Consider the following 23,688-nt stretch of genomic DNA (forward strand, 5'->3'; position numbering starts at 1 on the left):
TAAAACCCTTTCTTTTGTTCTTATATGTCATAACAGAAGCTTATTAGTAGCTGAGGTCAAAACCAACTCATCTTGCGTTTGCAATAATGCACAGTGTGTATAATGGAGAGGTTATGCCTCTCGAAGCTTCTAATTTTATCCATCATTAAGAGAGGCAGGAAGACTATCATGGTGTTTTGGCAAAGTAATTCCTATGGACCTGATAAGGGTATTCATGTTCTGTTTCTGTGTATCCTGTGCATTGTGTATGAGTAAAAACTTCCATAATGAGCCCTGCTTTCATAATGAGTCAGGCAAAATGATGCAAGATGGAGAGACTTGCTACTGTAAGAAGTGTCTTACGTTATTGGTGGGCTGCTTTCTTTTTCCTTGTCCACCAGGGTTTAGTTTAGGAGTGTGAGTGATAATAGGGTATATATAAAAAATATTACCCACCTGAGAACTAAGTCTCATTATCAATGTCCACTAATGACTACAGCAACTCATTAGAGCTAGACTGTAAGCTGAAAAGAAGCAGAGCTGAAAATAAGCTAGTCAGGCTTTATTGGCTAATTATATTAGTAAGAGTTTGTATTTTGGATAGGCACTTTTGATTGGTGTTCTGAACTAGTTTTGCCCTGAAGGTAAGCAAGAAAGGGAACATCCTTGTAAAGATGTTTCAGTTTGCAGCTGCTTGCTTGGTTTCTAGTGTCATAAGCCAGCTTCTCTTTTAAGGGTATTTCCATGTAAAATGAAAAGAACTTTCATGTGCTAGAAGAAAGCTCTAAATAGAACAGAGAAAAAAAATACTTTGAATTAACTATGGGAAAGAGTTGCCTGTTGCTGAAGACAGGAAAAGACTATTTGCACCGTGAAAAAAAGAAGTGGTAAATATCTGATTATTGAGTCTTTTGCTGTGCCTCTGAAGGTTGTCTTGTCTCAGCTTCCCTTCTTCCCCTGTCTTTATTTTAGCTTATTCCACCTTAGAGGATGTGAAAAAAAAGTTCAAATCTCTTGGATCCTGTTCTAGTTGGTGCAGGCACCCTAGTTTTTAACTTCAGTCCAGAACTACTCCAGTTGTAGAGGAGACAGACTGAACCTAGGATGCTGCACAAGTCTGCAGCTGTCCTGTATCTATGGTGCTTCCAAAACTTAGCTGAGAAGTTTGCAGGAAGCTAAACCCTTTGGACTTAGATCTATGTGCATATTGCTTGTTGAATACTGTAGGTCTGCCTTCAAACACAGTGCATGCATGACAATCAAATCACTGTAGGTGCAAGGAGGTCACTCTGGCTGATTGCCACTTAAAGACCTTTATGGATTAGGCAAAAGTATTTAAGGAATGGGCTTTCAAAGCTTATTACTTTTGATTATGCCTGAACAAAAATTACTGTCCTTGGTCCTTGAAAAATACTGTGGGGGAAAAGTGAATAAATGGGAATTTATAATGAGAAGCCCTTAATCACGGTTTGAGGGATGATGAGAATAAATAGAGAGGTAGGGCATATAGAGAAAAGTTATTAAGGAATTAGTTATTAAAAGCTTCTTGCTAATGAGAAGCATCCTAATAATCCTAATAGAGAAACATCTGAGCATGAAAGGCAATTGAAACAACTTTTTGTATGCCTGATAGGAATCTACTTGGAAAAGAATTGTAGAAGGAGATAATCATTATTAGATTAGCATGATCTGTAGAGAGGAATTAAGAGAAGTAGTAAAAAAATGGAAGGAATCTTCTTTTCTTATTAAATTCCTATCCTTGATTACACATAGGGTAGGTACATCCTTTGAGTGGCTCAGCACTCAAGAAGGCTACTATACTTGTCCTTGGAAAAGATTTGTCTTCTTCATGCTTGAGATCTTACTAGAGGAATTATGGAAACATGAACAAATGAACCAGGCCTTTCTTCCCAGAGAAGGTTTCTGTCTCCTCATCAGCTGCACTAGCACATCTATCTTGTTGCCTATGGGCATAACTCTAGACTTTTTCTTGATACATCCATCTTATTTAGTGATCTAAATAAGCATCTCTTCTCCATTGAGAAGAGATACTATTGTGTCCTTATGTTGTGGGGAAGAACTCTTGACACCTGATGATACAGATTAGTGTTCACTGTACTTTTCTCGGGGCTTTGAGTCCTATATATTCACAACTAAGCAGCCCAGTATGGAGCCATCCCTCGTTTAAAAGTATTTAAATATTACTGCCTGAATATCAACAAGTGGAATTGATAAAACCTATTCCACACTGATATGGAGTTGGATTGCACTCTCTTTGGGAATACAGGATTCAGCTGTCCTAGTATCACCACAAATGCTGGGCTTTTGCTGGCAGATTTGCCTTCAGTCCCATGCAGACCATGCAGCAGACCACGTCTTTTTGGTTACAGAGGGACTGTAGTATGCTGATACCAAAGGGGCCAAGCATAAAATACACATCTGTACAATGACGGTGAACCAAACTGAAAATTGTGATCAGAAATACATGTTTTTAAAAACAAATAACATTGAGTGCTTGCATTTACCTTGGTAAATACGGGGCAGCCTTTTTTAAAAGCAGAGTGATTACATGCCAGGCTAACCTGATTGTGAAACTACAGTACAAGCAAGCTTCAGGCTTGCTTCCTTCACTCCTACCTGCCTGTAGGTAGGTACATTCATTACTTGAACAGCAAGGAAGACAATTTCATCCCTTTGAGGTATTTCAAGTTATTGCCTTCCCTGAATTTCAAAAGAAGAATTACCCTAGGTTGGTAGTTATTCATTAAAGAAGATTGCTCTTTCACTTAATAAAGTATACTAAAAAAATATTGTGTACTTGTGTACTGTGCTTGTAGCTCCTTTTGAGAAGGAAGAAGGGATCAGGAGAGGAGTAAGTGTGAAACAGCTTTGGGTACCTTGATGACCTGTTACTTTCAATGATACTTCAACTATAAAAATAGCTGAAACTACTAGTTTAAAATGCCTTAAATATGTAAGGTTTGTCAACAGAGTGGTTAGAACTCTGGAAAGCCTATCTGAAGTTTCACAGATTGGAAACTGTAGTAAAATTTTGTGGTCTGTGTGAACTGGGAGAGTCTTGCCAGTGACAGTGTTCTTGTTTGAGTTTTGTGTCAGTTTTCATCTAGTAGGATACTTCTGTGAAGGTGGACTTGTGGTGGTAGTAGTAAGGCATCCTTTACTTGTTGCATGACCCGAAACTAAGTGCTGTTAACTGTAGACTGATTTTGTCTTGCTGTTTGCTTTCTGTCCTGTCATCGCTGTATGCAAAATGCTATGTATTAAAATATAGCATTGGAATAGTTGGATATTTATAAATGAATGATGTCAGTCAAGCTTTAAAGAAAAAATGAATATATTCAAGATGAGAAGGAAGCCTGAGATTCCCAAAGCTATCTAAGGCAACGGGACACTCCTTCACTTCAGGGGTTAGTGTTTGGCCCTAATAGACTTGCTAAACTGTGTAAACTCAAACGCAATTTAAGTGTAATTAGCTTGCTGACATTCACTCACTGAAAGGGAAGGCAAGCAGCATTCCTTGGCAGAAGAAACATGCCAGGGTAGCTGACAGTGTGTCATGGCCTATTTAAACAGGCAACCTGTCTGTTATGCTGATTTATGCCCTTCTGCATAAACTAACAAATGATCTCTGCTTTAGCACCACCTGCAATATGTCAGCAACTGGTACAGAAGCCCTTTCAAAGGGTTTGGTCCTAAACACTTCCTTTCTCTATATCCTTGTTTCTTGAGGTATGGACAGGTGCCTGAGGAACCCTGGCTTTCTGCCCATGTGAAATGCAACCAGTCCAGCCTGAAGCTTGCTTGTGCTGTAGTTTCACAATCAGGTTAGCCTGGCATGTAACCACTCTGCTTTTAAAAAAGGCTGCCCCGTACTGATCTCTTTAGATATAGCTGTCTCTGTTCTTGCCCATGTGCCTCTTCTCCCACTCCTTTCCCTTTTCGTGGGGCAATGTGATGAATAACTAAAAACTGGAAGTAGATTAGCTGAAACCAGCCCAAGCTAAAAAAGCAGTAGAGGAATATTTATGAGCATGAAGTCAGTTGGAAATATAGGCAAAAAATGAGTGAGAAAAAGTGCAAAATGGAAGAGGAAGAAAAGAAAAAAGTATGGTAAATAAGACATTGGAGGGAAGAGATTAATGAAAAGTGAATCATGAAGGCTAGGGAGAGAAGTGGTGTTAGATCAATGTATTTAAAAGTCGGTGCTAAAACCACAAGCGAATGTGAGGTTATAGAGAAGATCAGGAGAGAAATCATAGACATGAACAGGTGAGAAGTGGGACAATGATAAAATAAAATGGTTACCCTTGCTTTGCACATGGACTGTATAGGAAAAGGTGAAATATAAAATCACAGTGACAATTTATAGATCATAAGTCAGAGGGGAAAAAAGAAATGATTAAAAAAATGGAAAAAGTGAAAACAAACCTGTATTGATAGGTGGGAATTCTGTGTGGACAAAGACAAAGAAAGAGAGGATGTAAGAGGTAGCACTTTGCTTCTCCTATTGAGCCCAGCAAGAAGTTCACCAAAACTACCAAGGCTAAAGACCGGTGGCAATATTTAGAAGGAGGAGCAAATACTAGAGTGAGAGAAGAGGAAAAGATCTGGCAGTAGTGTGAGTAGCGTGATAACAGCAACATGAAGTGAGGTTGCAGCAGAATGGGAGAAAGGCAAAGAGCTGGAAATGTTAAGAGGCAGAAAGAGAAAAGCTTAGTTCCTTTGCAGTGGTTTTGTGGAAATTAAACTTAGTTGGGAACATTTGTGAAGGATAAAGGCAGTAATTTTAGCTGTTGTTCCAAGGTAAGGTCTGAGTTTCTCTATGATGGACAGTAACTTGCATGAGATCTACAAGCAACTAGAGAATACGTGCCAAAGGGAATCTCAAAAGTGAACTTAGAGCAATTCAGATGAATATATATATATACACACACACCATATTTTTTCTCTAGTTAGCATAAAATATAAATTAATCAATTATTAATTGTCTGGAAATTAAAATCCTTGGCTGACTAGCTTCAGTTGACTTCACAAATGTTATTTGTATTTACCACCCTTCTAGCTGCTTCTAACATCAGCTGTTCCCCTTGGGGAATTTTTCCTTTGGCAGTACTTGCTTCAAGAATGGTATTTATGAATCAATTTGTGGTGTCAGTCCTCTACTTCTCAACTTCTTTGTATCTTTTGTCATTTTTAATGCATTGTATCTTTCTTCCACCTTAATGGCTATTCAGTTCAGTCATATATTCAACTTTTGTGTACAGCAGATGCTACTATACTTTGAGCATGTATTGAAAAGCTTAAACCTAAGCTGTTTCCATGGTCCTAGAAATTTCCCTTTGTAGCCTATACCAGCTTGCATAGGATACAGTGAGACATGCATAAGGCTGATTTGTTGTCTCTTTGCAGCATGCTGTTGATGCTGATAATGCAGGAGTGAGTCCTGTAGGACCTTCTTCTAACACCAGCAGTCATTGGGACCTTGGAGGTGCCTTTTTCTTTGCTGGAACAGTCATCACAACTATAGGTATGTTTATTTTTTAAAATACATAGTCACACTGAGACCTGAATAATGAAATAAATTTGAGGAAGGTAGACCAGAAAGAAATAAAGTAGCTGAACCGTATTCCTCTCGGTTTGCAGAAGGTGTGCCTCTGGTATGTGCCAAGGGCATTGGGTCTCTAGGGAAGTGTCAGAAGCAGTTTACACAATTAGGATAGAACAGCAATGCTGAGCTGAAAACAGGTAATACTGATGCAGGCTTTATAACCCTGTTCTTGATGTAGATGCACACAGTCTCAATTTTCACTAAAAAGATGGAGAAGCAGTACCCAGTGAAATTCTATGGTTGTTGAGAATTTGGATTTTAATGTTATAGATGAATTTGCCCATAAGGGTAACTTTCTTCCTAAGTACATCAGCTAATTTTGGCTTATGCTCTGAAGTTTAATATCAGCAATTCTTCTCATATCCTACTCCCTGTAACTGGAAATATATTCCCATCAGTATTACATCCTTTTTAAAATCCTTACTCACTTTCATATTAATAATTGGAAGGAATTCCACAAATTATACATTGTGTAAAAAAATCCACCTTTTTTTCATTTTAGAATTCATGGCCTTTAATTATTGACGCATTTTTCTGTATTAAATGAAGGGGTATATTGAACTGCTCTATTCACTTTTCTTGAACCACTAATTTTACTAAGATAATTCATGCCCTTATCATCTGTCTCTCCATGCATTGTGTCCCATGTAATAAGTCTCTTGATCTCTGAATGTTAACCTTAGATATCCTAAGGTTTTTATTCTCTCCTTTGTAAGCCAGTTCATCTCTTGAAGAGTGTTCAGCCAGCTGGGATTTCAGAGGATAGTCTGAAGGAAGAAGAAAATAAACCAATAACATTGATGATAAAGTTAATCCCCTAATAATTATAGAGTAGTTTTACAATTTTAAGCTTGATCTCAGTGCTGTCATAGTTAGAGAGCAAGAGATCTGATTATTTGGAAACAACTGGCAAATTGTTGCTCTTTGTTTGCATTGCCTTTGAGTATTATTCTACTTTAAATAGTGGATAATGTGATTCTCCACAGTGCTGTGATGCATGCACTGGTGACTGTACAGACAAATAACCTGACAATCACATAACCCTTCATTGAAGTGTGAGAATCTGACTAAATTCTGAAGGTTTTTTATGCAGGTAATATAACAAAACAATCCTGTGGCAATGAGAATACTTGCTGCGGTGATCATCTCAAACTGGAGTCTGTGCCTTTGGCTCTGCCTTTTCTTTGTTGTCAGAGTAAGGAGGAAAGAGTGATTGTATAGAGCCTCTCTGTGTTCCTCTATATATTAAGCTACATTACCATGTATTTTTAATGGGAGCATAAAACCAGCGGGTGGCAAGAAAGGAAACATTTCTGATTCAAATGTAAGAAAACCCTTTCTTAATATTTGTTTACTCAATAGACCCAAGCGACAAGCTTTTAAAATACTCATTAAAATAAATGCCACTGTGTAGGCATAGTTTATTTAGGTATATTCATTGACATTTGCTATTTAAATAACGTATTGAAAAGACCTTGGATTTTTGCCCATATTTGTTTTAAATTCTTCATGAATGAGACTTTTATAGGCTGCATAAAGTCTGTGTATTTTGTCAGGAAATAAAAATGACTTTAGTTTATCCACCAGAGAGGCCTGTTAGGGCTCCTCTTAGGCAGAAAATCAGTAGACTAGCTGGTCAACTGCAGTCCAGTGACCTGTGGAGCCTGGATTTTTTTTGACTATTAGGAGAAATCTGGGCTCATGAAAAGGACAGTAGGTTATGGGATACACAGTACTGTATGTCAGCATAGTTCTTTCACCATCCCATGACAGAGAGATATATCCAGTGCCAGTGTCACCAACCTAGCAGGATGAGGACCAGACACTCTCTTAGATCTCCACTTCTCTGGATGCTTTATTTTATCAGTGATTTGTGACTGTGTGATAATCTTTATTATTCTAGTACTTATGTAGTGTAGTTAGAATTCAAATATCGATAACAATTCAATAAAGATGCCTGATCTTAAATAAAAAGTTGCAAATATTACTGTCACAATTCTTGGTTTTTTTCTCTGTAACATTTTAACAGAAATACTATGGCTACTGGAGTCATAATGCTCTACTGAATAAAGAGTTCAAGGGCAGATTTGCATAGTGTGGGTACAGTTTGGAGGCTGCAGTGTAACTGGTCAGTATGATGAAGGGCTTAGGAAATTATGAGCTAACTACTGAAAATAATTCTTTCCAGGTGAATCACACTCCCATCAGGAAACCATTGGCACAGGCCAAGAGGAGCAGCAGCGTGCAGGCACTAGGCCAGCATGGAGGGATTTTTGTGCCATGATGTCATGCTAGATTAATTAATTAAACAACAGTTTTAGATAGACTGAATCTATAGAAAATCTGGGTAACTGAGGCTAAAAGAAGAATGGAATAGCAGGGAGTAGCTTGCCTGGGAAATGACATCATGCCATGGAAAGTCTATAAATAGGAATTACAGATATGCCTGCAGGAAGAGCAGTGTTTTAAATCCTATTAGTTTTTTTCTAAAAAGCTGTGTATAAGTTATGAGAGTCTGACAATTGTTTTTCTCCTCAGGGTATGGGAAGATGGCCCCAAGCACTGTTGGAGGCAAGGTTTTCTGCATCCTGTATGCCATTTTTGGGATTCCACTGTTTGGCTTCTTGCTGGCTGGGATTGGAGACCAACTTGGAACCATCTTTGGGAAGGGTATTGCAAGGGTGGAAAAAGTTTTCAGAGTAAGTTCACTGTCAGTTTTTTGCTGGTGTTGTATAGCTCTTAATTCTGTTGCTATTAGCCCTGCAGCCCTTTTTACATGTTGGGCACCATGAAATATTTACATGTCTAGTTGAGATTATGGTTAATGTCCTTAAGGGCCTCCGTAGCCAGTGGAGAAAAACAGACTTCTCTAGATGGTGATGCAGGGGTTATAGGTCTTGCTCTGAATTTCCTTAATGAGGGTATCTCTGGGGAATGTATCTCCTAAACTATGTTCTTTACAAGGAATGGTTGTAAAACAGCCTTCAAAACACCACAGGTTGCTTTGGACATACATGTCCGTTCATTGAAAACAGAGAGAAGGTAGTGGTAGTGTAACTTCTGGAGGAACAGGAATGCAGAGTAGGTCCTGACTGTATTACTAATAAAGGCTAAAGGACTTGGAAAGTAGGGTTGCTGCTGTGAATGTGAACTTGGGAAGAGAGATGGCTGAGTGATGTGTCTTCACTGCAAGCAGACAGATGTGTTGGAGTACATCTGCAGTTCTATGACAAAAAACTGCTGTAATGCCAATAACTGAAATCATCTTTATGGTATTTACCTCTGTGTCTTCCCTAAATTTTTGTATAGACTTTCTCATACGTAATTTCCCTTTTTCATTGCCAGTACCCTCTGTTTTTGAGTCTGTATCATTGTAAGCAGTTTATTCACAAACAGTGCCAATGGTTCACTTCAAGGATTCTCTCTTTGAGGTAGAAGGTATAGAAGTGACCTGCATGATGCTTCCCTTGGAGGTGACATAACAGAAGATAAGAATTTCCAGGGTCTGAGTGGATGAGAAGCTGTCCAAGCTGGTTAGTTTAATAGGCATCTATTTCTAAAACATTCCCACAGATGAGAGCAAATTAGTTGTAACTATCTTTGAAAGGAAGTAATTAAGTATTAGACTGGAGTATGAGCAATTTCCTTTTTGATTAAATGACGGTGGTGTGTCCCAGACCAGCCATAAGTAGTATCTCTCAGACTAAATGTGGAAAAAGGTGACTAGTGATTATGGGTGAGTAAGCATCTACATGCCTGTCTGGGGAGCACTTGAAAAGGGCCTGTATTTTCATTAAATGAAAATAAGATTATTGAAAAGTGTCTCAGGTTAGTTCTGCAAAAACAGAAGTAGCAAGATCCCTAGTTTCTGTTTTGCCTACCATTTTATTATACTTGCTTCTCTTCAATGGAGTCTCTGAACCTTCCAGCCTGCTTCTGCCCCAAAAAAACAACAATCTTGAAGTGATGATATGAATGGAGAGTCAGATAACTTTGATTAATTGTCTGCTGAGTGACTTTCCTAGTGACATGGAAAGACCAGTAAAGTGTCAGCATGATAGTTAATGATTAATCAGAGAATCACAGCATGGTTGGGGTTGGAAGGGACCTCCCTGCTAAAGCATAATACATACTCAAAGTATTTTGAGATTCACAGATGAACGTTGATACTAATATTTCATACAGAATATAGCCCTTTGGCAAATAATGTGAGTTCTCTTGGTATTCCAAGTATTCCTTCCTTTTCTTGAGTTAATGCAGTTGCTTGCTGTTTATAGCCATCTAAACTATTTGTTTTTCTCCTTGGTACTTTGTCAGCTTCCAGAGGAATTTAGAGATCTGTGGTCTTCTTGTTTAGCAAAGATGTATGTTTATTCCTTTGATTTTGATTCTCATAAATCCATTACATCTATTCTTTTGTGATTTGGTGGACAGGGTTATACGTAATTTCCCTCATTATTCTTAGTAGTGGGTTTCAGCTATTTGAAATATTCCTGATAGAGTTTACAATTTACATGCATCTTAATAACTAAATACCAATAGCTTCATTTTAAATTATTATTTACATAACATTTTACATATGTAGGATATAATAATTATTATAATGTTAGTAATTATATAATTTATGATCACATTGTGTTTACATGTTAAGGCTTCATAAATATTTGGATCTGATCAGGTGAACCCACAAGTGGAGTAACAGTTCTTGATTTAATTCTGAGCACTAACAAAATTTAATTCAATATGTAACTCCTGTATCTTACTTCATAATTGTCTCCTTAATGCATTCAAATTCAGCATGTTTGTGGGCGTAAAACAACCTGCTACAACCTTTAAAGAAGGAACATAAAAATTAGGAGAATAGTTAGCAAGAAACTAAAAGGAACGGACATAGGCTAAAAAGATACTAAAAAGCATGATATAATGTCGTGTGGTGTGCCTGACAAATCTTCTGGAGCTAGCTCAGCGGTCACTGAGTGTGTATCGATGATCTGGTGATATCGCAAACTGAATTTTCAAAAAGCTTGTGACAAGTTTCTCATAAAAGGCATGTTGTTTTGAAAAGCAGTTAACAGAAATGGAAATCAGTGCTAGGTCTCCCCCACGGGCCTTTTAGTGGAGTCTCTAAGATGGAATTCACTAGCTACCTGTATTATTTGTCCTCAAGGTCAATTTGGGACAGTCCAGTTTCTTGTAGAAAGAATGGGAAGAAACTGCATGTGTATACTGCATCAAGTTTCCATGTTCATATGCCTCAGCACCTTGCTTCTGCCTGTATCCAGTTGACTCTGTTTATCCCATTCACTCCTAGTGCGTGGCTGGTGTCAGGACAGCCGAGAGTTCCTGAAATCCTTGCAACTTTGTCATTGTCTGTAGAGGTAGATGGGATTTGAAGGCAACTTGATCTTTCATTGAGGTTAGGATGTTTTTGAAGCTAGGTAAGAGGCAGTGTGCATACACTGGCAGATGGGGAGCAGAGGAAGATTTCTCTGTTGGCACAGCAGTCTTTTCACCCAAAGCATTTCCTTAACAAGTCTCTTGTGCTATCCAACATGAGCATGGAGCCCATGCCACACAAGGGACAGCTTGCCTCTGGCATTCCCTGCCATAGCTGGAAAGATGAAAGGAGGATTCCTCCCAGAAGAGTTGTGCTAGTGCACTTCTGCTGCCTCTGAAATGACCTGTGCAGAGCTCCACCAAACCTACCTTAATTAGCAGCACAAATGAGGGCCTTAGAATCCACATTTAGCTGTTGCAGTGATCAGCCCATGCATTCTGTAAGAATTTTAAGAACAATTTGAACTCCATGAAGTTAAAAAGAGACCTGTTCTTATCAAATACACAGTACCCTCACAGTATTGACAGAATATTTCACCAGAGGAGCTGGACACATGCCACCACTCATCTTGAAATTCAAAATGTTGCCACTAATTTCAGTGTGTAACTAACCAGGGAAACAACTATTCATTTGTGACTAGGTAGGGCTGGAAGTATTTAATTGCAAAGTAATGCTTTGTGAAAACTGGAACTTTTCATGTACCATTTAGGAAAGGGAAGCACTGGCAGAGTGATGCTGTGTGGGATATGAGGAGGTATCTGAACACCATGCATTGATTAGTCTATGCCATCTGTCCTACTGGAGTAATTATGTTTGGTACAAGTAAATAAATATCAACCTGGTCAGAGATGTAAACCAAAGCTTCCCCCACACAAGCCCTATCTTCTCAGCTACTGATTATTCCTGTATGACCCATCTTCAGTAATCTGGGGGAGAACCTGGCTCCTAGTCTGGTCTTACATACATACAAGTCTGATTCTCCAGAAAATGGGTATGTACAGGGTCACGAGATTCACTATATACACTGATCACAAGCATTCAATGTCTAGGTCCAGTGATGAATCAGTTCTCCCAGCACATCTGGGAAAAGAAAGTACACACTTAAAATCTAATTAAAAAAGTGGCAATTCCTATAAATAGTTTTTCACCCGGTGAAGCTTTCTAGACACAACAGAAATGAAATATGCATTTCAAGGTGACATAAAACCATAAAAGTAGTATTTTTGTCTTACAGATATGAGGGATCTTATGCACAACCTGTGAATGTGTCTATAATAAACAGTACAACAAGATCCATTCTTTAGGCTTGCTCTGTACACACAGGGACTGCAACCATCTAAAGATAGAAAGGAAAGCAATCCATAGGCAGAGCACACTGTTACAGAACACAGCAGCTGTGTTAAATATAGGCTAAATTCAGATAATCTTTATTCAAACTTTGAATGAGTATTTAGATTCTCACCACAAGTAGATGAGATTAGCATAACCTGAACGATCTTCCCTCATCTTACAGTTCAGTACAGATGCAGGCAATCAGCTTGGGTACTGTGTGCTTCTGAGAGCACTCCAGGATTTTATGGCTTCTCAGGTAAAGCCATTGTGAACACAGTTCCTGGATTTGGTTACTACTTTCACTCCTGGTTTACAGCAGGATGCTGGGGATGGGTCTGGCAGCACAGCTGGTAGAGTGTGAATTGCAATACAGGGACGTGAAAGAGCAGCCAGAGACCTGGGTGGTAGCAAGGCTGCACCACTGAAAATACTTTGTGCTGAAAGGCAATGCCTCTGTAAGCAACTCAGGCTTCACTGAAGCAGGGACTTGTCAGAACAGACACACCTGCTAACCTGTCTTTCAGGGTTCAGCTTAGGAACATGTTTTGCTCCAGTTTTGAGACACGTGGTGTGAAAGTGACCTACACTTTTTAAAATTTTTTCTGAAAGACAGCAGTACACATCACCTAACCTTAGAACAGTCCTAGGAAAAGTAGTTCTCAGTTATCAGACGAGGCTGGGGGAGAGGAGTGAGAGTAGTCCAACTGAGCTGCTGAAAAGCTTCCTTTTAGCAACTGCCAAAGCTCTACCTTTTCTAAACTTTGTTGTTTGTCTTTCTGAAGACATGTGATTTACCCTAGCTACCCTTTCTCTTAGAGATTCAACTCCCTTTTAGAGATTTTTGGCTTCTTTGGTCTCTTTTCTTGCTGTATAAGTGACAGGAATTGTTTTTACTAATACCCTCCCTAAAAATGAATGGAAAACAGAACCAGAGAAAGAAACTTTGTATGAGAGAGTAACTGGGCAAAGGAGGAATGCTTAAAAATACAGTCTTTTTAACTAGTCTCCCCTCCAGCAAATGTCCATCCGTTTGCTCTATTATCTCTCCTCTTTCTCTTTCCTCCTCTTCTTTCCCTTGGCTTACATCAAAACTGTCAGCATTATATCTGACACCAGTGCAGGACTGATGAGATGTCAGCAGTTTGCTACTCAAAGAAGTTATTTGAGGTTTCCTTGAAGTACCACATTTACCTCTTCTTCCCTAGGGCTTCCCATAGCCCAGGGTCCTCCCAGAGATCCCATCCTGCACTTTCCCTTCCAGCCCCATATCAGCATAATCAGTCAGTCTTGTGAGAAGTGGCTGAGGGAGGTGGAGTTGTTACCCTGGAGGAAGGGAGGCTGTGGATGACCTTATTGCTAACTACAACTGCTAAGTGGGGATCAGTCTCTTCACCCAGGTAACAAGTAATAGGACAAGAGAAAATGGCCTCAAGGGGAGGTTTAGATTGGATATTAGGAAAAATTTATTCACTGGAAGGGTTGTCAAGCAATGGAATGAGCTGCTCAGGGAAGTGGTGGAATCACCATCCCTAGAAGTATTTAAAAGACATACAGATATGCTATTGAGGGACATGGCTTAGTGGTGGAATTGGCAGTGTCTGGTTAATGGTTGGACTTGATGATCTGATAGATCTTTTCCAACCTAAATGATTCTGTGATTATATGGCAGAGGGGATTTTCCCTCCTAATTCCTAGAATTCCCTGTCACCAGCAGAAGTAATGTTTCTCATGAACTTAGTTAGATATCTGCAGGAAAACTTAAAGGAAGAAATTATGCAAAGGCTTTCCTCGCACACAAGATGACCTTGTTACAGAAAGACCAAAGGTGATGTAGCCTTGGAGAGAATGATTATGCAGAGCATGGAGTATGCTGACTAAAAATATTTTGCATTTGATTCCTGTGATTCTGTGCCTCTCTCACAAGTTGGGAATTTGGTCTTTGAAGCTACTTCTGTTGTGCTCAGGGAAAAAAGTTATCTGCCTGGTGAGAGCTTGTACATATAGAAAGAAGTGGTTTACAGCACTGATTTACAAACCCAGAACAAATGCATGTAAACAGTCTCAGCTCACGATCTGTTCTTTTGCCTGTAACACCTTAAAGGTCCATCTGAGAGTCACACTTCTCTGAGCAAGGTTAAAAAAGGGGTGCTTGCGGGTCAACAAGGGATTAGTTTATATGTGTAGATACTTATGTGGTGTTTGTTTCAAGTAGGCATGCATCTGAATGTGCGTTTCAAATCTTAGCATCCTGAAATTTAGGAGTGATTTAAAATAAAATCTGCTCCCAGATCTGAATTTTGCGGTTAGTTAACACTAGGTTTATGGGTACACACATAGCCAAATGCTAACAGAAGAGATTTGCAGCCAATGTGTTTTTCTTCATAATCCTGATAAAGCATATTTGGCTAAAAATTAACTTTATAATATAAGAATAATAAAAAATGTTGTTACACTCTAGTGCTTGCTACCAATACATCCATAGTGCCTCACTAATATGATGAGCATTTTAATTTCATTTTCAGTTCTTCTGTTTTAAATGTGAAGACATGCATTTTTAAATTATGATAAAAGTGAAATTAAGGAGTGCAGGTACTGTAAGAATCCGCAAATTGCAGCAACTGCGTAGATTCTATACAAAGAGCATGGCAGAAAGAGCAGCTTGGAAGAGCAAAATACAGCAGCTAGCATGGTAAGCAAGATGCACCATGCTCTGAAAATGCTCTGCCTCTGTTTATTTCAGCTTGTCTTCCTTGTCAAACTTTATTTAGACCAAAAAGAACTGTCTTTAAAAACAGTCAGTGCTGAGATGTTAGACTCTTTGGGAGTCTAACAATTTGTCTCTTGCAGTTTAAGGCTGATGTGCTCTCCTCAGGAAAAAAGACTTTGGGACAATGACTTTTGAAGCATATGGAGATTTAAACAGTGTATATCCCACCACACTGGAGATACTGGTTGTGAATCAGTTGTGATGGGTGCACTTCTCTCTCCATCCTCTTGAAAAGGAGTTTCTGCAATGCAGAAACAATAGCGTGTGGTGAGGAAGAATGTTTCAATCCTTTCAAAAAGCGTTGTCTGACAACTGTTTAAGTCAAACTCCTGAAATCCGGGACTTCATTGTCAAGATGTGTGCTCCAGCTTGGAAAACTCTAGTTGCATTTTCCTCTGGTTCATCAGTAACATGCCTGTTACAAAGGGAACTGCTAATTTCTCTCTGTACTCTACAAATGTATGCCTTTCTCTGCCTTTCTCTCCTTTCCCACCTTGGCTCTCCTTTACAAGTGTAGTTCTAATTGCTTTTCCTGGATGCAAAGCAAACCAGACACAGGGCCATCCGGACACTTCACTGGAGTATATCTAGCAATGGCAGAAGTGTGACTGAAGGCTCTTACGAAGTTGAACTGGAGTACGAAGGGCAGGCTTGGTATTTTTACAATGCCTGTGTCTGAAATACTTTTCTCCTTGAGATACTGCAGGCCACATATTTTTTATGTTTCTAATCTGTGCTTTAATTATGGTGATGGAAAGATAGCAGGAAGTTTTGTTTTAGGTTTTGATCATCACCCGCTTTAGTAGTTCTCATGCTCCAGTGCCAATAAAACATCCAAGAGTGAACAAAACAACTGATGGTGCAGGTTGTGACTTCATTATGTGTGGTGACTCTTCATCAACCAGAGCCAAATTTGTCTCTGAATTCTTTATTTGGTTCAGTTGCTGTCTTGAATATGTTGATTTTACTCTTCGCATGTCTTACCCCCTCCATTATATTTGGGTTCTAGGAAAGTATTTCTTTCTGCATGGACCTAAGATAGTATGTTATACAAAAAATTAATAAAAAATTCCAGCTTTTGACATTTTATGCCCTCTGACTGGGTATTTAATTCAGTTAGTGATACTTATAGCTATTCTACACTTCAAGAAAAGAAACTTAAGTGTAGCAGACCTTTTGCTGACTTGTTCTTATCCTCTGGTCTTTGATGGTGAGTATGTTATGTCTAAAGTTTTCATGAGCTGGCAGTGTAACATCCTTCTTTAATTCTTCAATAACATCTTGAAAATTGGCATATAATTTAAGGGTTAATATTAACTCGAACAGATAAATTCAGATCTTGACATCTTTGAAAGATCTTTTAAATGTTTTCGTTTTATCTACAATGTCTGAGGGTTTGCAAGAGGTATAGCATCAGCCTGAGGTGTCTTCAAAGAGAGGATCATGAAAGGTCTTGAAATGAGTCTACCTGTAAAGAGAGCCCCAGGAGGTATTGGTGGTAGTTGAAAGGGCATAGAAAGAGAATTCAGCAGCTCTAAGATTTGAAAACATGTCAACCCCAGGAAGAGATAATAATTGCTCTAATTTTAGAATCAAATCAATCTCTCTAAAAACTTGATAGTGTAAACATGGAAAGAAAGACTGTTCTAAACACAGGCTTTAAAACTAGCTTAAATCCAGAGTATAGTGTTGTCCGGAAATATCAAGCCAGCCCCAGTGCAACAAAACTGAAACACAATATGTGTTGAAGTCCATCGCCCAAAGTAATTATCACTGGCATTACTGTATCATCTCTTTCTCTTTTCGTTTTTTCTTCTTAATTATTTAAAACTATTAGAGGCTCAAGCTTTCACTAATTCTTCTCACTAGAGTCATACTTTTGTCACTGAGCTGCAGTGTTCATAACATTTTGCAGCTCTTAGAAACAGAATATTACACAAAAAATGGTCAAGAATCCATGATTAATACAAAAGCTTTATCACTGTTCAGGTATCTGCCTATTGCAGTAAATTGTAATAGTTCATTTTTCTTTTGGGATGCAATTTTCATTGTATTGCTTTCTGATTGTGGATAGACAGCAGCTAGTATAGTATATAAACACAAGATCCTCTGTTATCTTTGGGTTTTTTCTTCATCTGCTTTAGTCCTTTTTTTCTTTGTAGGGTGCTTAATCTTTTAGCACCTGTTTGACTGTTTACACAGAAGTAATGAATAAACCAAAGACAGGTGTAGCAGGCAATTAGTGGTTAAAAAGTTAAGAGCAAAGTAAGAGAGTATTTGGCAATTGACACTGAGAAAAAGGGTTTTCAAACCCTTCTATAGGTAATGGATTGATCTGGAGATGATGATTTAATTTATCATCCTTAAGAACATAAATAAAATAGAAAAATGAGGAATTAAGTGTTCAGGAAGGAGTTTTCTTCCACTGTTAATATGCTCAGGCCATTTTTTTATGTACATCAGGGATAATTTCTGGAATATGTTCTCTGCCTTTTTGCTCCCTTTGTCTGTTTATTTTCTGTTTTTTTGTGGTGAACAAAGATGAGTACTATTTCTTTCTCTTTATCAAAGGCCAATCTTTGTCACTTCTTGGCTTGAAACCAAGTTAGTATTCAGAATGATTTAAGTAGTGGTAAGGAGTTGCATTTCCATGCAGAGCCTTCTAATTAGGGAAGTGAATTCAATGGTGTTTGTGTTTTGAAATGTTCAGGAACCACTATTCTAGAAAGTGGAACTATACCTGCTTGCCTCCTGCTATAATTAGTATTAGTCACATAACTTTACGTTGCAGTGAAGTGCACTGGAAATAAACCCTGTGAGTTTGAAGCAATTCTTTCTCATGAAACACCAGACAAACAGGAGATGAAAGCATGATTAAGAGTTTACTGAGAAGCTAGGGTTTCTTACATACTCTATATGAAGCTTAGCAAATAAGATACTCCAATGGAAGTTGCTGATTAATGCCAAAGAATATGTGAACTTTCCAAGCAGCAGCCTGAAATTTAAAGTCTCTTCTAAGCATTGGTAGTGAATAACCTCCTTTTCTTATTGCCTAAAGTTTTGGTCATATTGCTGTGGAAATTTCTCTGTGTTCCTGACAGTGCAGTGCTGAAGTACCAAATCACGTGTGCCTGGTTTTTGATGAAAGTGTTGCCATCTCTGAAGAATTCAAGATTGTTTAAGTTTGCAATGTAGGGAATATGCAAGACAGAAATGCAACTGCAACACAAAAGTCAGTGATTGTGGATATCCCCTAGAGCCATTCTAGTTAATGTTGCTCAGAATATCCTCCAGAACTCCTGTGGGCAGCCCTGGGTGAAGCATCAGAGACTGTGCGTGAGGCAAGTGATAGATCTTGAAAGGCAATAGATAACACTTCACAAGGGTACCTGTACGTGGTGCCTCATCCTAGGCAGGAGGACTGTGCTACCTTTTCATTTAAGAGATGCTGCTTTGGTGTTATGAACATGTAGCATGGAGGTGGTAAATTTAAGTGTTATGTTGCCTTGCATATTCAACCTTCACCTTTTAGGATTGTCGGGCTACCTTACGAACCACCAAACTGCTCTAATGTAAGTGACATATTCGTATTTTCCCTTGGCACACACTTGTGTCATTGTGACAATAAGAATCATTTTGAGCCATGTGAGTATTTGATGCACCCTTCATCCTACCTTTGCTTTTGAAGGTGCTCCCTGCCCTCCTTTTACCTTTGCAGATAAGCAGTGGCAGGGAGGAGCAGGGGGAGAGTTGTGACATGGATGGACACTTCAGGGGTGAGACATTTTCCACTCTTTCCATGTTTTTGCCCAGTGGGAGCTGTTCTGCCTTCCTCCTCTTACTTTCCTTCCACTCTTCTGGGATCTGTATCCCACCTACAGTAAAACTCACTCCTGGTGGGCTAGTTACTTGAGAGAATGCTCTTTGGTTACTTGGCTAGTCACAAATAGTGTTCTTATCTAGAAAGCATGCAATGTCGCAATGTTTTTATTGTTAATAGCTGTAAGAAATATCATGGTAAGTGCAAAATATGCTTTGTAGGCTTTTGTGAGAATTTCTTGCAGAGAGTGATGTATACAGTTGTACCTGAGAAGGGCAAGGGAAGGCTACTTAGCCAGTTATTCCAAACTAAGCAGAAACTGAAAGCTGCAGTTTAGAAACAAGTCTTCTAGCTTGAAGATCTACTTCCTGTTTTAAAAGGTCACTGTTTAACCTTTCAGTATCTAGTCCAAAAAAGTATCCACTCCAGCCTTATGAATGCTGATGTTACATTGCTAATCAATAGGGAAATGTTCTGAAAACTCTACAGTATGAAGGAATCTGAATTTATTCCACTACAAAGGAAGAAAGGAAACCAAAACCCAAACAAAACAAAAAATGAAAGGCCCAAACAGAACTAAAAAAATGGATGTTGAATTTCTCCACTCTGCTAAGAGGAATTTTTTCTAACATGAGATTCAGTTTTCTTCTACTTGCTAAGTCTTTGAAAATAGCCATATCATGTTATAGATAACTAGATCTCTCATTGGTCGAGCTACACTAATTTTCTTTCTCTATCTCAGTGCATTTCTTAATTAGATGCTCAGCATATACTCATGAATCTAGGTTTGCTGATATGTAGCACTTTTCTTTGCACAGTCATAACTGCATTTTATTTTTTCCTCTGAATTTCACTTATGAACAAGATGAAAGCATTGACTCAACACTGATCAAAATCAGGGTTACCAGGAATGGCGAGGTAAAATCCATTTGGGTACAAGGAGGTGATGTGGAACAATTCTTTTTAACCCATTCTTGCACTCCCTGGGAGCAGGCAATATAGGTATAACTCACAAGGGAGTTGAAGGAGGGAAGGAAGGAGCAGCACATTACAAATTCAGCCTCTGGAAAATTGCTTAAGTCTCTGCCATGAATCTCTATTGTCTTTTGTCTGCCCCAATGTCTGTGAAAAGCATATATTTACATGGATTCCTCTTATTCAACTCTTTTCTTTTTTTTTGCTTTGAGCTGAATACAGCTCAGCCATAACAGTGGTTTGGTATCATTATTGTTATTTTCATTTCTCTGGTAGCATAATAAGCAACATGCAGAAATTAGGTGGTGCAAATCAGAAAGCCCTGTGTGCTTTATAGAGAGAAGAAGATTGGAAAGTGGTATATCTATCCTAAAAAATTTCTGAGCCAGTGTTTCTGTATTTTCATGATACTGTGCTTGCTCACATTATGACTGCAACAAGATCCATGCCTAGAGATTTACAAAAATGACATTAGAGATAGCTGCTGCTCTGTGAGAAGCTTATTACATATTCCATCTGGGTCTAGACAAACATCCTGCAGAAGTGTGGTTTATGGGGAAAAATAGCAATGTAAAAAATAAAATAAAAATCCTTCTTTGACCTGTGCCCTGTATGAGTTCAGGATTGTCTCTGCCAAGCTTAGTAACAAATGTGAGTGCTTACAGCTTTTTATATCTGTCTCTACTGCTGACTACAGTTAAGAAACAGGATGGATTCTGTACCTTTTTGTGCAGCAATAGCAGCATTCTTTATAAAACGTGAGAACTAAAATAACACTGAGGTACCAAGGGAGCTGGTTAGAGCATAGGGGAAGCCCATCGCTAGTGGAATGGTTCAAACCACTGTCATAACTCCTGGAGGTGTCTGAAATGTCATCTATATTTTTAAATATGTTATAATTCTGCTGCTGTGCTTTCAAAGGGTGTTGTATTCTTCACTGATGGGAGTGAAAGTTGAGTAGGCCCTGGCTGGCAGCAAGCACCCACACAACCACTCACTCACTCTCCTACCACAGTGGGATGGGGAGAACATGGGAAGGACAATAGTGAGAAAATTCATGGGTCAAAATAATAACAGAGAAATCACTTACCAAGTACTGTCATAGGCAAAACAGACTTGACTTGTGGAATTTAACTTAGTTTATTGACAATTAGCATAAATATTTCATTACTGAGTTGAGTATTTGGAAATGAAAAAGCTCACAAAAATTCAAAGTGCCTTTCCTCCCCATTTTTCAGGCTTAGCTTCACTCCCAGGCTCACTTCACTCCAGACTCCTGTCCTCCTCCTGTGTTGTAGCTGTGGGTCATGCTCAGTCCCTCCAGTGCAGCAGCGAGTGGCACAGGGGCTGGGGTCAGGACATAGTAGTGTCCTTTTCCTCTGGTCCTTCACTCTTCCTTCTGCGCTGCCATGGAGCAGCTCCCACTCCCCTGACCTTGTTATTCCCTCATTCTCTCCTCTATTCCTTCATCCTCTGCCTGTCCAGCATTTCTGCCCTTTCTTAGATATGCTTTCCTGGATTTGCCACCATCTCACGTGAGTGGCTCAACAGTGCTCTGTGGTGGGTGGAACCATCAGTGTTCAGAGAATGGAGAAGAACAAAAGATTGTTATATTGTTCTTAGACGTTATCTCCAAGTCAGTGATATTTAAAATATATTTAGTTTCAGTCTGACTGTGAATGTGAAGGACCTAGGATGAAATCCACAGTGATTGGTATAGGCAGCAAGGAGGTTGATGTGACCATACCGCTGATCACCAGGAGTTCTGTGAGCCTGATGCTGTGCCAGTCTCTCCATAGAGCCTGTTGAGAAGGGCAGCACACCTTACTGAGGTACGTGCCAGGCTCTGGACCAGGACTGACTTGCATTTGGCTGGGCTGAAAGACAAGCAGTGTGAGCCTATGACTATCTGCACCATCTACACTAGTTCAGCAAACATTTTGACTAAGGACATATCTAACATTTTTGAACCAATATATGTGATATTCTGGTTCATGGTTGAGTACAATGGCTGTGTTTCCTGTTGTTAAAACATTTTGATCTGGAAAAGGTGATTTAGAAGACAAGCTGTTTAATTAGTGCATGAGCAGAGACAATCTGTTCCAAGAATAATTGACAGCAGGGGAAAGGGTATAAAGTTAAGAGTAGGTGAAAGGAACAAAAGAAATATTAAAGAAATGTGTTTTCTTTGAAATGTGTTTTCTCTGCTCCAAAATGCAGAGACTTGTGGAGAGATGAGGACAGCATGCTCCATTGCAGCCACATTATACTATCTCTAAAAATATGCCATTGGTCATCTAGCCAAAAAGGTGACCAACTTGTCTAGAGTCTCGGGGATATTTGTCAGGAATTCAGAAAAGAAAACGTTTGGAAGATGGAGAAACCATCTGAGCTCACTGTGAAGCAGCAAATGTTCCGGTGCTATTTTTGGTTAAGTAGTACTGTATATTGGGGGAGTTTCCGTGAAATGAGAGGTGACACTACAGAATCTTGGAATAAGCATGTTTGAAATATGCTGTTCATGGAAATATATATATATTCCACGTATTTAGCATTTAGTCTAGTCTAATAAATGACTGTAGCATCTTTTGATTCCATACTTAATGTCTCCTTTTCCCTTTTCAGAGGAATATGTATCATCCTTGTGGTCTCATTTTGTGAACTTAAAAGTGTCATTTGGTCCTTCTATTCTGTGGTCAACCATCAGGTCTGAAAAACTGTACCTGAGTTTATTCACCTGAAAAGGGCAGGAGACATAAAATAATCTAGACATAAAATAATTAGCTTTGATCTACTGGACCAGAGAGAGAGAAAAGAAAGAAAGAAAGAAAGAAAGAAAGAAAAAAGAGATTTATTTTAACTCCTGAAATTATTGGATAAGACCAAACCCACTATGCAATAGAAAATAAGGAGAAAGTGGCATCACACTTATTAAGGGGAAAGATGCGTAAGAACTAAATTCCACAGATAAAGGTGTTTTCATGAGAATGCCTGTCCTCACATCTGTTGGCACTAGAGCAGGTTGACAGTAGGCTGTTTGAATTAACATGAGCAACATGATATCAGTGATGTTGCCACTTTAGCACTTAGTCACCTTAAGAGTAAAATCAGCACCGCACTGAAAAATGGAAGTGACCTCTGATAGGTAGTTATATCACAGAAAACGCTTAGTTTTAGTTCTTGATTCCTTCTTTAATGTTTTCCAGATTAACTGTAGATGAATTTAAATTGCTGCAATTAGCAGGCACTAATTTATTTATATTTGATGAATGTCTTATGAATAATCTGCTTCATCAATGTGGAGAGAACTTATTGGTAAACAAACTTAAAAAAAAAGGTAGAAGACATCTCTTTTAAAAATGTTTTCATTTTATTTAAGCAGATGTAAGATTAACTACTTTTTCTGGAGAAAAATACTATTTCTTTTTGACATCTATAGAAAATTCTGTATTTACCCTACAAAATGGGTTCAGAGGATGTGTTAGCATGGCAGAAGTTGCTTAGCTATTTGTCACTGTTTGGGTCCAGACTGAAAATACTATTTAAAAGAGAGATTTGTATGAACCTATTCAGACTTCTCAGCCTTTAGTGTTATATATACTGATTTATTTATTTAAATAATGACTTCCTGTAACACTGCAGTGGCTTACATTTTTGTAATGTGTCATTATTACAATGTACATATTCTGTGAGTAGTTACATTTATGCCTTAGCATTTTTTTTATCTGTAGCAGTTAGACACTACTGTGAATGTCCTCTGAATGCATGTCTAACTATAGAAAGACCCCCCTTTTCAGTCGTGTCCTGCATTTCATGTTCTATTGTCCATTAAGTAATTCTTCTTCTGA

At 38.7% G+C, this 23,688-nt stretch overlaps 1 protein-coding gene across 4 annotated transcripts in view; it reads left to right on the plus strand.

The window, feature by feature from the left end:
* The window catches only part of KCNK10 (potassium two pore domain channel subfamily K member 10), a 70,322-nt gene that overhangs the window by 33,180 nt on the left and 13,454 nt on the right, over positions 1-23,688 (plus strand). For all 4 annotated transcript variants that reach the window (XM_051806653.1, XM_051806655.1, XM_051806656.1 and 1 more), the window contains exons 3-4: positions 5,410-5,527; positions 8,147-8,307. In XM_051806653.1, the coding sequence (XP_051662613.1) occupies positions 5,410-5,527; positions 8,147-8,307 (279 nt within the window). The remainder of the gene's footprint in view (positions 1-5,409; positions 5,528-8,146; positions 8,308-23,688) is intronic.

The sequence above is a fragment of the Manacus candei genome, unplaced genomic scaffold (genome assembly GCF_025592945.1).
Source record: "Manacus candei isolate 608988 ecotype Guabito, Panama unplaced genomic scaffold, ASM2559294v1 h1tg000067l, whole genome shotgun sequence".
Classification (NCBI taxonomy): Eukaryota; Metazoa; Chordata; class Aves; order Passeriformes; family Pipridae; genus Manacus; species Manacus candei.